The sequence below is a fragment of the Osmerus mordax genome, chromosome 1 (genome assembly GCF_038355195.1).
Source record: "Osmerus mordax isolate fOsmMor3 chromosome 1, fOsmMor3.pri, whole genome shotgun sequence".
Classification (NCBI taxonomy): domain Eukaryota; kingdom Metazoa; phylum Chordata; class Actinopteri; order Osmeriformes; family Osmeridae; genus Osmerus; species Osmerus mordax.
Window position 1 is genome coordinate 23,601,190 of NC_090050.1, and position 16,020 is coordinate 23,617,209.

General features: G+C 55.2%; 1 protein-coding gene across 1 annotated transcript; it reads right to left on the bottom strand.

Moving 5' to 3' along the window:
* Window positions 1-274: 274 nt before the first annotated feature.
* LOC136942189 (CTTNBP2 N-terminal-like protein) lies at window positions 275-15,718 on the bottom strand. The gene is made up of 6 exons (XM_067235055.1): window positions 15,595-15,718; window positions 11,215-11,322; window positions 4,559-4,792; window positions 3,927-4,034; window positions 3,438-3,749; window positions 275-3,292 (listed from the first exon to the last, which is right to left on the bottom strand). Exons 1-6 carry the CDS (start codon window positions 15,631-15,633, stop codon window positions 2,120-2,122), a joined length of 1,974 nt encoding a protein of 657 aa, XP_067091156.1. The 5' UTR covers window positions 15,634-15,718; the 3' UTR covers window positions 275-2,119.
* Window positions 15,719-16,020: the final 302 nt, after the last annotated feature.

Genomic DNA, 16,020 nt, shown 5'->3' on the forward strand with positions numbered 1-16,020 from the left:
GTATGGCATGTGTTTGTGTGTGAATGTTAGGCCTGAGGTTTGATGCACAACCGACCCCTGTATTTATACCCTACAGTTAGTCAGACAGTGCCATCTAGTGGATAACTGCACGAAGCACTCATTTCCACCTCTACCAGCAAGACATAATGCTCAGGTTAAGATATATTACATCCTATTAAATTAGGGCAGTTTTACTGAGTGCACTGAGTAATAAATTAGGTTATTGTACTTGCTGACAATCCAATTCAACACATGACCCAGTAAACAATTCACAATAAAATAAAACTTTATTGTCATGAATTATACTGTATGTTTGTATGAATAACAGCTCCAGAGATTCCTCAATGCAATGTAACATAGTACTGCTATGTGATACAGGCCACTGAGGTGGCGTTACTTTTCACTTGTAAATACAGACGGTTCGTTGACTCTGACCACTCAGTGGTCAGTACCTTTAGAACCACGCACTTCTGATCCTTAACATTCTGCTCTACTTTCTATATGCACTACTTGTCGCTTTGGATAAAAGTGTCTGTTCAATTAAAAAAAATACTGGTTCTGAGGGGACCAAGCAGGTCCTGTCTGTCACTTCCTTTTTCCTGGGTGTTTGTGTACACCCAGCATCCGCTTCCTGTCTCTCACTTACTGTGTCCTACACACACCCCGCCTCTGCTTCCTGTCTGTCACTTCCTGTGTCCTATACACACCCCGCCTCCGCGTCCTGTGTCACTTCCTGTGTCCTATCCACACCCAGCATCTGCTTCCTGCCTCTCACTTCCTGTGTCCTATACACATCCCGCCTCCGCTTCCTGTTTGTCACTTCCTGTGTCCTATACACACCCCGCCTCCACTTTCTGTCTGTCACTTCCTGTGTCCTATATACACCCCGTCCCCGTACCTATCTGACAGGAGGAACAGCCGGTCTTCTGCCTTCGCATACAAGCAGGATTTAGAGGAGTTTTATACTCTGATGCTAAGCAATACATACATACAAAATATAGTATGTCAATGTTTTTAAATACAGTTACTTTGTGCAGTCTGAGCAGTATACTATTTGGGTGATAAAATATGTATAGTCCTACTGGCATGTTTTCTCATGTGTATAATACAATACACTGTACATGTTTCTAAACGACAGCTATGAGGACATAATATACTGAACATACGGTATAATCAATCATAATCATCCAAATCTAAACAATAGTAGTATTAATATTATAACTATAAATAATCCCAGAGATATTTGGAATGTGAAATCAATGTGCATTGAGTTTGAAAATCTCTCACTGTTTTTATGAAATTAAAATATAAAACAGTTCCTGTCCTCGTTGTCTTCGATATCAAAACATAAAACTCGGACGTTGGACGAACAAAAACCTTGGACGAAAAGCATCATCAGCACCTTTTTCACGACACGCTCAACAGTCACGTTTAATCAGCAAGTTGGCACATTTGAGTGTAACCCCTCGTTAAATCCATACATCCATGTTGATCTGTTGATCTTTCAACGCATGATCCACCCTCAGTGAGTGCCCTGCCTTAATCATAGTTATTACTTTTGTAAATACCAGATCAGTAACCAAATAAACACAAGCAGATGCAGAACCCCCATGATATACAGTGCTATGGTTAAATCAATTAGACAATGTAAATAAATAAATGATAATGCATGACAGTGTTCAGGAGTACCTCTGAGCAATCAGGAGTACTTTAGAGTACTTTGGAGTATTCAGAAGTACTTCAAGTACCCAGAAGTACTTCAAGTACCTTGGAGTATTCAAGTACTTCAGAGTACTTGAAAGTAGGAAGGAAAGCCCATACTAAACAGGGCAGCAACACAGCCAGGCCAAGCTACATCAGACCAGAACAAGCCAGAACTAGATAGAACTAGATAGAACCAGCCAGGGCTAGCTAGAAAAGTCCAGTCTGATCGACCACACTCACGTCCCCTCCAACCATCGAGGATCAACCAACAGCAATGCTGGTGAGGTCCGGGCCTAGCCACAGAGATACTGTTTACAGTGTTTAAAAAAAAAACTCCTCATCTCAAGAGTTTCCAATCTCCAAATCATCTCTGATACCAACAGTTGACACGTGTTGGTATCAGACCCTGAGCTGGCTAGCTGGTGGACGACACCACCCTGTCCAGCTCCTTGACCCCGTCCTGGCTGGAGGTGAGAGCACAGCTGGCCGACCGCTCCGTCATGTGTCCGGCCCTGGGGCTGGGGCCGGGGGAGGCGGGGGACTGAGCCAGGCCGGGCTTCTTGGGGGGGATGGGGGGAGGGATCCCCCGGTCGGCGCGGGGGATGATGGGGGAGCGGAGCCCCAGAGGGGAGGCTCCCGAGGCCCTCGCGGTGACGGGGGAGGAGGGGGCCAGGTGGCGATAGTCGGTGCCGAAGGGAGAGCTGTTGGAGGAGGTGGGTTTGGAGGCCCCCTGCTGGGTGGTGAAGCGGGACAGGACCTGGGTGACGGTGCTGCGGGCTAGCTGCCTGATGGGGCTGGCCTCCGGAGGGGGCCCGGGTGACGGAGGTGCGTCCCCAGGGGGCAGGGCGCCCTGGGGAACAGGGGACTCTGGGTCAGCCTGGCCCTCAAACTTGTGGCGAGCAGCATGGAAGCGCTGGTGGATGCCTGCCTGGTAGGACGACTGGTAGCTGGGGCTGGGGTTAGAACTGAGGCTGGGGTTAGGGCTGAGGCTGGGGTTAGGGCTGAGGCTGGGGTTAGGGCTGAGACTGGGGTTAGTGTTTGGGCTGGAGCTGTGGTGAGGGCTGAGGCTGGGGTTAGGGCTGAGGCTGGGGTTGGGGCTAGTGTTTGGGCTGGAGCTGTGGTGAGGGCTGAGGCTGTGGTGAGGGTTGAGGCTGGGGTTAGGGTTGAGGCTGGGGTTAGGGCTGACGCTGGGGTTGGGGCAGGAAGTGAGAGAGGGGACTGTGCTGCTCTGGGAGAGCTGGGCAGAGGAAGGTGTAGAGGCTGGGGCAGGGGTGGAGGCCGGTGTGGAGGCTGGGGGAGGGGTGGAGGCTGTCGGGGAGGCAGTGGCAGGAGTGGAGGTAGCGCTAGGGGTGGAGATAGAAAGGGGAGCCAGGACAGGGGTGGAGGCTGGGTTAGAGGCTGTGGGGGAGGCAGGGGCAGGCCCGGGGGGTAGCTGTGTGTTTTGGTCGTTGTTCTGGTCCTGAGCCAGCCTCTCAGCCTCCAGGATCTGGACACCCTGGGGGCTGTGGAGGCTGTGGGGGCCGTTCACTCTCAGAGGAGGAGAGACAGGCGGCTCCCAGATCTGGCCCTGCCTAGACAGAACCTTCCTCTGCCTGCCCCGGCCCCCCTCCTGCCCCCTCCCCTCCTCCTGCCCCCTCCCCTCCTCCTCCTCCTCCTGCTCCTTCCTCCCCTCCCCCTCCTCCTGCTCGCTCCTCCCCTCCCCATCCTCCTCCCCCCCCCCTCCTCCCCCCGGCCCCCAGCTCCCTCCTCATCTCCTCCAGCTGTTCCTGAAGACGCCCTCCCTGTGCCTCCTCCTTCCTCAGACGGGCTCTTAGCTGCTCCCTCTCCGTGTCGAACTCAGCCAGCTGCTCCTCCAGCTGCGCCTCCATCCTCAGGGCCCTCCTCCGCTCCTCCTCCAGCCGGGCCCGGAGGCCCTGCGCCTCCTGCTGCTCCTGCTCCAGCCGGGAGGCCAGGGCTCGGGACAGCTGCTGCCGGCTCCTCTCCTCCTCCTGCTGCCTGCGCTGCTGCTTCTCCTGCCGACGCACCTGGCCGCGCTCGAACTCCAGCTGCACACACACACACACACAGGGCCAACCACACACACACACACAGGACCGACACACACAAGGCAAGACACAGAGTAGTCACACAGCAGTCACCCTAACCTACCCAGCAACCTTAAATCACCTGGGACTCTGACTGGTGTAGATGTGGAAGTTGTAGCTATGCAGCGAGGGCCCTACCTGCTGGAGCAGACGCTCTCTCTCCTTCTCCAGGATGTAGGTGACATCGTCTCCCTCCGCTGTGTCCTCTGCATGCCTGCGCCTCTCCTCCTCCAGGTCTGCGATGACCTGGGGCCACCACCAGGGGGCGACAGACACACGTGACTGACAGCACACCGGGCATTCTGCTGTTTGACTGTCCTTCCATGCTCACTCTCTGGTCTTGTTGACACACTGACCCGATCACGGAAGAGCAGATTCAATCCCTACGTTCACTTCTGATTTGGAAAACCTGAAGATTCTAGGTGCTGATGCAGCTTTGAGGAAAAAGGTTTCACACCCAATGCACACAAGTAAGCGTACACACACACACACACACACATATAACCACACACTCACTCATCCTCACTCATCCTACCCTAAACACAGATATACACTCACCCACCCTGCCATGCATTGGACAGACAATTCTTCCAACTCCCACTCTAACCCTAGGGAATCGGGCTAGTAATCCGAAGGTTGCCAGTTCGATTCCCGGTCACACTTGCCTCGGGGGAATGTCCCTGTACTTACTCTAAGTCGCTCTGGATAAGAGCGTCTGCTAAATGACTAAATGTAAACCCTGCTCCTACTGTACACACACACACACTCACCCTGCGGTGTCGAGTCTCTGCTGCAGCCAGCTGTACCAGCATCTTCTCCTGCATCGTCCTGCAGTGGCCCACCACCAACCTGAGGACCACCAGGGGGCTGGTGGTGGCCACAGCCCCCGGCCCCCATGGTGCCTGGCCCCCCACAGCCTCCCCATCTCTTTGCAGGGCCAGGAAGGGGTCGCTCAGGGAATACTTCCCATAACGCTCCTGGATGTACAGGTCTCTACGCTGGGCCTGCGGAGAGGAGGGGATGAGGGGAGGAGGAGGAGGGGATGAGGGGAGGAGGAGGAGAGGAGGGGAGGAGGAGGAGAAAGGAGTTTAATAAAGTTTGATTTGATCACAGTTCTCTTTACTGTCACAGGGTCTGTCTGGGTCTCTGTAAAATAAAAAAAACTTCTACGTTTTTCCATTTATGTTGACTTTAGGCAACTGAGATTCAACTAGGCAAGTATTAATTGTACCGTAAGCAACAGTAATTCATTTTGCACAGAGGACCAGGAGAGGAAGAGAGGAGGAGATGAGAGAGAACCTAGAGGAACCTCACATCTTCTCACAGATTCACTCCAGAACCAGAAGTCTGCCAGCTCGTTCATGGACCGAGTTAATAATAAGCTTATTGAAGTTTGTGAGTAAAAAACCCGCCTTCCTTATCTTGGGAGAGTCATAGATATGAATACTTTCAACCTGTGTTACTGACAAACAGAGGAATACGTATGACGTCATTCATGCTATCTGTGTGGGCATCTGTGCGGCCCAGGGAGGGGCGTGGTGGGGTGTGTTATGTGATCTGCTCCGTGGGGACACGCTGAGAGGCAGATCAAACGAACAGCAGAGCAGGAACAGGAAATCTCAGAAGACCCCAGAGACTAGTGTCTTCAACATGGACGCAGTATGGTGGTCATGGACGCAGTCTGGTCACTGACAGCTGGACTGACCCCTCCCTTCCCCTCCCCCGTCCACTCCTCACTTCCTCCTTCCTCTTCCACTCTGGTCCTCCCCTCTCCTACAGGCATTTCCTCCTCCCTTCTCCTCCCCGTGGCTCCTTCACCCTACTCAAACACTGTGCTCACTGCCCCCCCCCCCTCCTCCTCACCCCTCACCTCCCCTCCTCACCCCTCGCCTCCCCCCCTCCCCCTCCTCACCCCTCCTCACCCCTCCCCCTCCTCACCCCCCCCCCCTCCTCACCCCTCGCCTCCCCTCCTCACCCCCCCCCCCTCCTCACCCCTCGCCTCCCCTCCTCACCCCCCCCCCCTCCTCACCCCTCGCCTCCCCTCCTCACCCCCCCCTCCTCCTCACCCCTCGCCTCCCCTCCCCTCCTCACCTCCCCTCCTCACCCCCCCTCCTCACCTCCCTCCATGACCAACACATTGCATCGTGCTCACCCCCCTCTCTCGGTTCAACAGTGACGACCTGTGTGTCACGTCTGAGAAACAACATTACACACATGCCCTCTTCAGATGTTTAAAAACGCTCTATCCCTCACTCACACACACACAGATGGTCTGTCTCTCAAGCTCACACACAAATCTCTGTCCCACAAACGCACACACACACAGATGGTCTCTCGCTCTCTCCCACACACACACACACACACACACACACAGTGACGTGGGTATAAAGGGAAGTTGTTTGCCTATGCTGCTCAGCTCACAATCAGGTTCACTCCCTGCATCCTTCTCTGCCTCCTCCTCTGCCTCCTCCTCTGCCTCCTCCTCTGCCTCCTTCTCTGCCTCCTCCTCTGCCCCCTCCTCTGCCTCCTCCTCTGCCTCCTTCTCTGTCTCCTTCTCTGCCTCCTCCTCTGCCTCCTCCTCTGCATCCTCCTCTGCCTCCTCCTCTGCCCTCTCCTCTGCCTCCTCCTCTGCCTCCTCCTCTGCCCTCTCCTCTGCCCTCTCCTCTGCCTTCTTCTCAGTTGCACGATGGCAACTGAGACTTTAAAAAAAGAAAACAGGAAGTGATCGTGACTGCTTCCTGTATTGAGAATCAGGTTGTGCTTAGGCAGGGCAGTGGCCCTTGGCAGACGAGACGGCATGAGTCACAGTGAGCAAAGCATTGTGGGTGATGGCTTACAGAGAGACAAACTGCCCTCCCTGTGTGAGCTGGGGTTGGAGGACTGACCCGTCCCTCCGCCTGACTTGACCACAGCCCCTCGTCACAGACTGTGACACATTACGCCTGGTTTACACTATCGCGTGTTTTTACAGACTGTAAGTAACTTTTCAACGCAATCCCTTATGTGTGACTGCATCTCCCAAGCCATACCTCTAAACTTCACGAACGCAATACTGTAAACCAGGCGTTACAGGTGACGCACAAAAAGCCACAAAAAAGTTTTTTGTTTACAATTGAGACGTTGAAAAAAGGAGAGGAGAGGAGAAGAGGAAGACGAGAGCTCAGGCTCCATGTCCAGCAGGCAGGCAGGCAGGCAGGCAGGCAGGCAGGCAGGCAGGCAGGCGCTGGGCCAGCTGGAGCACTTCTTGCCTTAGATGGCCTGATCCCAGAAGATGAGAGGAATGTGGTCTAGACACAACACAGGCACCGCACAGAGAGACCACTTTTTTTACCGGTCTCTCTCTCTTTCTCCCTCCCCCTCTGACTTAGTAGAGGAACAGCCCTGTTGTATCAGGGCTAGGTTCTATTGCGGATATTTTACTGTCATAAAATAGTGTAATGAGTAATAACGAAACAATTAATTCAGCAGACGCTTTTGTTGAAAGTGACATACAGCAGAGGGAGGATCTTAACCTGTGACTGTCAGATCCTCTCCCACTGACACTCTTCAGCAGCGTTTCCACCGCTAGTCCCTCGACCTGTCCTCCCCAGGGACCCCCCCTGAGGGAGGGGAAGGTGGGCTGTGGACCCCCCCTGAGGGAGGGGAAGGTGGGCTGTGGACTCACCCTGAGGGAGGGGAAGGTGGGCTGTGGACCCCCCCTGAGGGAGGGGAAGGTGGGCTGTGGACTCACCCTGAGGGAGGGGAAGGTGGGCTGTGGACCCCCCCTGAGGGAGGGGAAGGTGGGCTGTGGACCCCCCCTGAGGGAGGGGAAGGTGGGCTGTGGACTCACCCTGAGGGAGGGGAAGGTGGGCTGTGGACCCCCCCTGAGGGAGGGGAAGGTGGGCTGTGGACCCCCCCTGAGGGAGGGGAAGGTGGGCTGTGGACTCACCCTGAGGGAGGGGAAGGTGGGCTGTGGACCCCCCCTGAGGGAGGGGAAGGTGGGCTGTGGACTCACCCTGAGGGAGGGGAAGGTGGGCTGTGGACTCACCCTGAGGGAGGGGAAGGTGGGCTGTGGACTCACCCTGAGGGAGGGGAAGGTGGGCTGTGGACCCCCCCTGAGGGAGGGGAAGGTGGGCTGTGGACCCCCCCTGAGGGAGGGGAAGGTGGGCTGTGGACTCACCCTGAGGGAGGGGAAGGTGGGCTGTGGACCCCCCCTGAGGGAGGGGAAGGTGGGCTGTGGACCCCCCCTGAGGGAGGGGAAGGTGGGCTGTGGACCCCCCCTGAGGGAGGGGAAGGTGGGCTGTGGACCCCCCCTGAGGGAGGGGAAGGTGGGCTGTGGACCCCCCCTGAGGGAGGGGAAGGTGGGCTGTGGACCCCCCCTGAGGGAGGGGAAGGTGGGCTGTGGACTCACCCTGAGGGAGGGGAAGGTGGGCTGTGGACTCACCCTGAGGGAGGGGAAGGTGGGCTGTGGACCCCCCCTGAGGGAGGGGAAGGTGGGCTGTGGACTCACCCTGAGGGAGGGGAAGGTGGGCTGTGGACCCCCCCTGAGGGAGGGGAAGGTGGGCTGTGGACTCACCCTGAGGGAGGGGAAGGTGGGCTGTGGACTCACCCTGAGGGAGGGGAAGGTGGGCTGTGGACTCACCCTGAGGGAGGGGAAGGTGGGCTGTGGACTCACCCTGAGGGAGGGGAAGGTGGGCTGTGGACTCACCCTGAGGGAGGGGAAGGTGGGCTGTGGACTCACCCTGAGGGAGGGGAAGGTGGGCTGTGGACTCACCCTGAGGGAGGGGAAGGTGGGCTGTGGACCCCCCCTGAGGGAGGGGAAGGTGGGCTGTGGACCCCCCCTGAGGGAGGGGAAGGTGGGCTGTGGACCCCCCCTGAGGGAGGGGAAGGTGGGCTGTGGACCCCCCCTGAGGGAGGGGAAGGTGGGCTGTGGACCCCCCCTGAGGGAGGGGAAGGTGGGCTGTGGACCCCCCCTGAGGGAGGGGAAGGTGGGCTGTGGACCCCCCCTGAGGGAGGGGAAGGTGGGCTGTGGACTCACCCTGAGGGAGGGGAAGGTGGGCTGTGGACCCCCCCTGAGGGAGGGGAAGGTGGGCTGTGGACTCACCCTGAGGGAGGGGAAGGTGGGCTGTGGACCCCCCCTGAGGGAGGGGAAGGTGGGCTGTGGACTCACCCTGAGGGAGGGGAAGGTGGGCTGTGGACCCCCCCTGAGGGAGGGGAAGGTGGGCTGTGGACTCACCCTGAGGGAGGGGAAGGTGGGCTGTGGACTCACCCTGAGGGAGGGGAAGGTGGGCTGTGGACTCACCCTGAGGGAGGGGAAGGTGGGCTGTGGACTCACCCTGAGGGAGGGGAAGGTGGGCTGTGGACTCACCCTGAGGGAGGGGAAGGTGGGCTGTGGACTCACCCTGAGGGAGGGGAAGGTGGGCTGTGGACTCACCCTGAGGGAGGGGAAGGTGGGCTGTGGACTCACCCTGAGGGAGGGGAAGGTGGGCTGTGGACTCACCCTGAGGGAGGGGAAGGTGGGCTGTGGACTCACCCTGAGGGAGGGGAAGGTGGGCTGTGGACCCCCCCTGAGGGAGGGGAAGGTGGGCTGTGGACCCCCCCTGAGGGAGGGGAAGGTGGGCTGTGGACTCACCCTGAGGGAGGGGAAGGTGGGCTGTGGACCCCCCCTGAGGGAGGGGAAGGTGGGCTGTGGACCCCCCCTGAGGGAGGGGAAGGTGGGCTGTGGACTCACCCTGAGGGAGGGGAAGGTGGGCTGTGGACCCCCCCTGAGGGAGGGGAAGGTGGGCTGTGGACCCCCCCTGAGGGAGGGGAAGGTGGGCTGTGGACCCCCCCTGAGGGAGGGGAAGGTGGGCTGTGGACCCCCCCTGAGGGAGGGGAAGGTGGGCTGTGGACCCCCCCTGAGGGAGGGGAAGGTGGGCTGTGGACCCCCCCTGAGGGAGGGGAAGGTGGGCTGTGGACTCACCCTGAGGGAGGGGAAGGTGGGCTGTGGACTCACCCTGAGGGAGGGGAAGGTGGGCTGTGGACCCCCCCTGAGGGAGGGGAAGGTGGGCTGTGGACTCACCCTGAGGGAGGGGAAGGTGGGCTGTGGACCCCCCCTGAGGGAGGGGAAGGTGGGCTGTGGACTCACCCTGAGGGAGGGGAAGGTGGGCTGTGGACTCACCCTGAGGGAGGGGAAGGTGGGCTGTGGACTCACCCTGAGGGAGGGGAAGGTGGGCTGTGGACTCACCCTGAGGGAGGGGAAGGTGGGCTGTGGACTCACCCTGAGGGAGGGGAAGGTGGGCTGTGGACTCACCCTGAGGGAGGGGAAGGTGGGCTGTGGACTCACCCTGAGGGAGGGGAAGGTGGGCTGTGGACCCCCCCTGAGGGAGGGGAAGGTGGGCTGTGGACCCCCCCTGAGGGAGGGGAAGGTGGGCTGTGGACCCCCCCTGAGGGAGGGGAAGGTGGGCTGTGGACTCACCCTGAGGGAGGGGAAGGTGGGCTGTGGACCCCCCCTGAGGGAGGGGAAGGTGGGCTGTGGACTCACCCTGAGGGAGGGGAAGGTGGGCTGTGGACCCCCCCTGAGGGAGGGGAAGGTGGGCTGTGGACTCACCCTGAGGGAGGGGAAGGTGGGCTGTGGACTCACCCTGAGGGAGGGGAAGGTGGGCTGTGGACTCACCCTGAGGGAGGGGAAGGTGGGCTGTGGACTCACCCTGAGGGAGGGGAAGGTGGGCTGTGGACCCCCCCTGAGGGAGGGGAAGGTGGGCTGTGGACCCCCCCTGAGGGAGGGGAAGGTGGGCTGTGGACCCCCCCTGAGGGAGGGGAAGGTGGGCTGTGGACTCACCCTGAGGGAGGGGAAGGTGGGCTGTGGACTCACCCTGAGGGAGGGGAAGGTGGGCTGTGGACCCCCCCTGAGGGAGGGGAAGGTGGGCTGTGGACTCACCCTGAGGGAGGGGAAGGTGGGCTGTGGACTCACCCTGAGGGAGGGGAAGGTGGGCTGTGGACTCACCCTGAGGGAGGGGAAGGTGGGCTGTGGACCCCCCCTGAGGGAGGGGAAGGTGGGCTGTGGACTCACCCTGAGGGAGGGGAAGGTGGGCTGTGGACTCACCCTGAGGGAGGGGAAGGTGGGCTGTGGACTCACCCTGAGGGAGGGGAAGGTGGGCTGTGGACCCCCCCTGAGGGAGGAGAAGGTGGGCTGTGGACTCACCCTGAGGGAGGGGAAGGTGGGCTGTGGACTCACCCTGAGGGAGGGGAAGGTGGGCTGTGGACCCCCCCTGAGGGAGGGGAAGGTGGGCTGTGGACTCACCCTGAGGGAGGAGAAGGTGGGCTGTGGACTCACCCTGAGGGAGGGGAAGGTGGGCTGTGGACTCACCCTGAGGGAGGGGAAGGTGGGCTGTGGACTCACCCTGAGGGAGGGGAAGGTGGGCTGTGGACTCACCCTGAGGGAGGGGAAGGTGGGCTGTGGACTCACCCTGAGGGCCTGCAGGGCCTGGTCCCGGGCCTGCAGCTCTCCCTCCAGCACACACAGCAGGCTCAGCAGCTCCGCCCTGCTCAGGGTCTCCATGCTCAGCTTGCACTCCTGGAGACAGGGGGAGCAGTCAGTAAGGTGCTAGGATGGAGAGGAGCAGTCAGTAAGGTGCTAGGACGGAGAGGAGCAGTCAGTAAGGTGCTAGGGAGGAGAGGAGCAGTCAGTAAGGTGCTAGGATGGAGAGGGGCAGTCAGTAAGGTGCTAGGGAAGAGAGGAGCAGTCAGTAAGGTGCTAGGGAGGAGAGGAGCAGTCAGTAAGATGCTAGGGAGGAGAGGAGCAGTCAGTAAGATGCTAGGGAGGAGAGGAGCAGTCAGTAAGGTGCTAGGGAGGAGAAGAGCAGTCAGTAATGTGCTAGGATGGAGAGGAGCAGTCAGTAAGATGCTAGGGAGGAGAGGAGCAGTCAGTAAGATGCTAGGGAGGAGAGGAGCAGTCAGTAAGGTGCTAGGGAGGAGAGGAGCAGTCAGTAAGATGCTAGGGAGGAGAGGAGCAGTCAGTAATGTGCTAGGATGGAGAGGAGCAGTCAGTAAGATGCTAGGGAGGAGAGGAGCAGTCAGTAAGGTGCTAGGGAGGAGAGGAGCAGTCAGTAAGGTGCTAGGATGGAGAGGAGCAGTCAGTAATGTGCTAGGGAGGAGAGGAGCAGTCGGTAAGGTGCTAGGATGGAGAGGAGCAGTCAGTAAGATGCTAGGGAGGAGAGGAGCAGTCGGTAAGGTACTAGGATGGAGAGGAGCAGTCAGTAGGAGCCCAGCTACAGTGGGAAATCATTATGACTTATTGCTCACAATGGGGAAAGGAACAATGGTATTTCTACTGAAAATACGGTCAAGACATTCATCAACCCTGAATGCAGCATATAGTGTAGAATCTATCACATGATTTTACACACTAAAGGAATCTGAAATGTTGTCAAATCCTCTTCCACTTCAGAACAAAACTGACGGATTATTATTTCTATACTATACTTATACTACATCTATACTATACTATGAAGTGGTAGGCCACTGTGAGACAGAGAGAAGCCTTGTTCTGTGTAATGGACTGTTCTAGATCCACAACCACAGCATGCCAACAGAGACAAATATGCTTAAGTTCTAAAGCATTTAGCAAAGACTATAATTTCAGTCCAAACAGCTCCACTGTTAAATCTGTGAAAGCCTTTCGCAGGCCTCTTGGTTCCAGCTGGGCCCAGCGGACAGCCATTAGCAGAGGCCGTGTCAGGACGTGGGCCGGTGACATCACTTCCTGTTCCTGTGGTGCATGCTCAAGGACTGGGAGAGCGTGGCTAGTGAACTGCAGCCAGACACACGCCAACATGTGGTCACCAGATCAGGAGCGCACACACACACACACACACGCACACACGCACACAAACACACACACGCACCATCTCCAAATCCTATCACTCGTGTCTGACAGTAGCAAATAAACTGACGATTAATATTTAAACAAAAAAAATAATCTTTAAAACATTTCACAATAACCAAAGTGTAGCTCAGTTCTAAGTTCTCAGTCTCCCAAACGAGACGAGTCTTGTCAGTGTGGGGTTCTGTTAAAAGCTGGACCGAGAGCGTTTGAAATGTGCTGTGGTCTCTTCTTAGCCTCCACACTCTCTAATCTGAGCGGTCTGGTGTGTTCTGCTGCGGTCTCCCCACCACAGACATGCTGCCACAACACCAGCAGGCTGCTCCTATAGATACAGGCTTTTCAATGCACCCTACAGGCCTACACCAACGTTCCTCAAAACACTACATACATACAGCAGGCTTCCTTCAATCAGACAAACTCACTCATGGTAAACTGTCCAGAAAACAGAGAGATGCGTTTATAACCAGATACTCTCTCTCTCTCTCTCTCTCTCTGTGTGTCTGTCTCTCTGTCTCTCTCTCTCTGTCTCTCTCTCTAACACACACTCTACCCTGAGTCTGTGGGCCGTGCTTCAGTCACACGCCGGTTGACTTCTGTGCCCCCCCCCTGCCCCCCTCCCCGGCCCCCCTCCCCTGTCCTCTCCTCCTCTGTGGTCCGATCTCGGTTCCACATCATGAAGTCATCAAGAGGAGATGGAGTGTTGCGTAATAGAGCGGATCACAGCTGGCTGGCTCTCTGCTACCATGCAGACAGACCCATGCTCTGGTCTCTCTCAGTCTCTCTCTCAGTCTCTCTGTCGAACAAACCCATGAGGAACTAATAACTTTCTAGCATCTATAACTAATGGACAGATTAGTCTGACTAGAGACTGTGACCATCCTGTATGGATCAGTTTAATACGATAATATTGGCATCAATGAGCCGTTCTCATTTACAAAAAAAACTTTTGAAAAGGGCACTTCCTTGCTTTGAAAAAGAAAGTGTGATTAAACTTCAACCTCAAGAATTGTAATTCCTCTTTAATCCCGAGACCAAAGTTCGAAAACTTCAGGCCAACAACGACCAAGCTGTACTCTGTACGACAGCGGCACTGAACGCGGAATGAAATAATTCTCCCTGTGAGTCTGTGAAGCTAGCTACTCTGTTAACAAGCTTACCAGCAGCTCCAGGGAGCTCGCCAGATCTGCCTGCACCGGGGCTGTGGTCAAGCCACAAAGGGAGGATGTCAATTAGGCCTCGCTAGCTTTATATACCTCCTCCACTTAGCTTTCACAGGCCTGTTAACTTCACAAGCTGCTCCGGCCTTAAAGAAAGTGGGCTGCGTTTGTTTTGAAAATGTTGTCCCCAAATGTGTGTGAGTGTGTGTCTGTGTGTCTATAACACTGTGTAACTACAAGACCTCCGCTAAATAGAACCCTTCTGGAGCATAAAGAACCACTATCTGAAAAGAGGGTTCCATGTAGAACATTCACATAAGTAACAGTCCTGAAGAGAACCTTTTAAAAAACCCGAGAAGGATTCTACAAAACACAGAACCTCCCTCACATCAGAGGGTTCCCTATTTTCTGACGCTAGCACGGACTTCTGCGCCCTCCTGTTATGACTGCACCATTCTCATGCTTCCTGATTTACACGTATGTCGTGAGGCTGGTCCGAACGCACCAGTGTTGTTCAAAGCAGCACTATGGGAAACACAAATATTCCCACACTAGCTTTCTTCCTAGGCTTCCTCCACAGAAGCCCTGTCTATGTAATCCTTTCATCCCTGTTTAAATCCAGTCAGTCAGTCAGTCACCCATGAGGATCAAACTGCAACCCTGCAGACTAGAACCACTGCAGACTAGAACCACTGCAACCCTGCAGACTAGAACCACTGCAACACTGTGGACTTCCTTCTATTAATGAGAAGCTTAAAAAAAGAAGAGCATCACATTAATAAACGGCAAACCCCTTTAAAAAAGGATTGAGGGTGTCAAACTAGTTATGTAAGATAGTTGGCATAGTCTTGTGGAACTCTATCACTTAGCATGGGTTATTCCGGGACTAGATTGAAGTATTACAGCTATCTGTAGGTCACGCTTCCCTTGCCTAATTTAATCTGCGCTGTCTCTTGGTCCGACCGCACACAAACAGCCAACAGATGCCACGGGCTAATGGATGAAATCCCATGCTGGCCTTCTGCACGGTCAGTCACAGAGGCGAAGAGGGCGAGAGAACTGGTGCTCCAGATGCTTGTCATGTGAATGGCTCCACGGAGATGAACACAATACAGTGTTTGATTTCTATGAATGGAGGAGGCCTCTCGAGAGAGACCGAAGTGACCCCCGTTTAAAAAAAAAAGTCTGGAATACCGACACAGCAAGTAGGCTAAGCGTAAATGAAGTACTGTTATGCAAAGTGCTCAACGATGGTAGGATACGTCTTGGTCTGTGAAATGGCGCCTAATAGAAATGGCCTTTATGAGTTTGAAGTTTAAATAGTGTGAAATTAACGACGTTGCGACAAGACGTGTTAAGATACAACCAATAGTCTATGATTGTACTTGTCTGTATCCCTATTTAAAGTCAGGTAGCCTATCAAACTGGGATAATAGTCTACTCGGGAATAGCGGAATTAGATTAGAACATTAGGTACCATCATAAAATCATTCGCGGATTCCAAAAGCTGGATGTGAGTATATGTGTTAACACTTCAGAGTTAATAATGAACAAGTTTTACGATATAGATGCGCATAATTCAATGAAACAATTTTTTTGGAACAATGTATAGCCTACATGTTAACGTTACACCAACGCAATAAAAAAAACTTAATTTAAAGATGATGATAAATTCAATTGTCAACTGTAAAGATTTAATAGATAATAGATGCCTAAGATATCCTACGGATATCGCGATGGCTACCACGCGTAATTAAATACATAAATCTAGAGACAATAAATCGTTTTCGACTAAACAATTTACCTTCATATGTCCGTTTGATGCCTTTAAAAAGTCCAACATGAACTTTTTAACTGTTGTCAAAGACTAGCTCCTTGTGTCTTCCAGATTCCGATAACGGAAGGGATGGACTCTGCGACGTTTGACACGTAGGCCGGCCTATCAGCAAGGCCGAGTTAGATGGACTGACCTATGAGAAACAAGGCTCAGATGAAGGGGGCGGGGAGAGGAGGTAGTCGCGTGGAATTTGGATGGATTTCTTTGTTTAGACGTTTTCTGCATTTTACCCTTTTACAAAAAAAACTTATAACATCGCATATCATTTAACAATTGCAAGTTGTGCGTTAGCAGAGGTAGACTCAGAAATCCACGAAACTGATTAAAGTCCTAAAACTCGTAGATGATCGTCACTGAAACAAGGCACTTTTAAGAGAAAAACTTCACTGCGCT

Bases quoted from the DNA above. Each gene is read 5' to 3' on its own strand.
- LOC136942189 (XM_067235055.1), bottom strand. From the start codon at position 15,633: ATGTTGGACTTTTTAAAGGCATCAAACGGACATATGAAG. The intron at 4,793-11,214 runs GTGAGTCCACAG...TCCTCTCCGCAG, and splicing joins AGGCCCTGCAGGCCCTCAGG to GCCCAGCGTAGAGACCTGTA. The intron at 4,035-4,558 runs GTGAGTGTGTGT...TGGTGGCCCCAG, and splicing joins CAGAGACTCGACACCGCAGG to GTCATCGCAGACCTGGAGGA.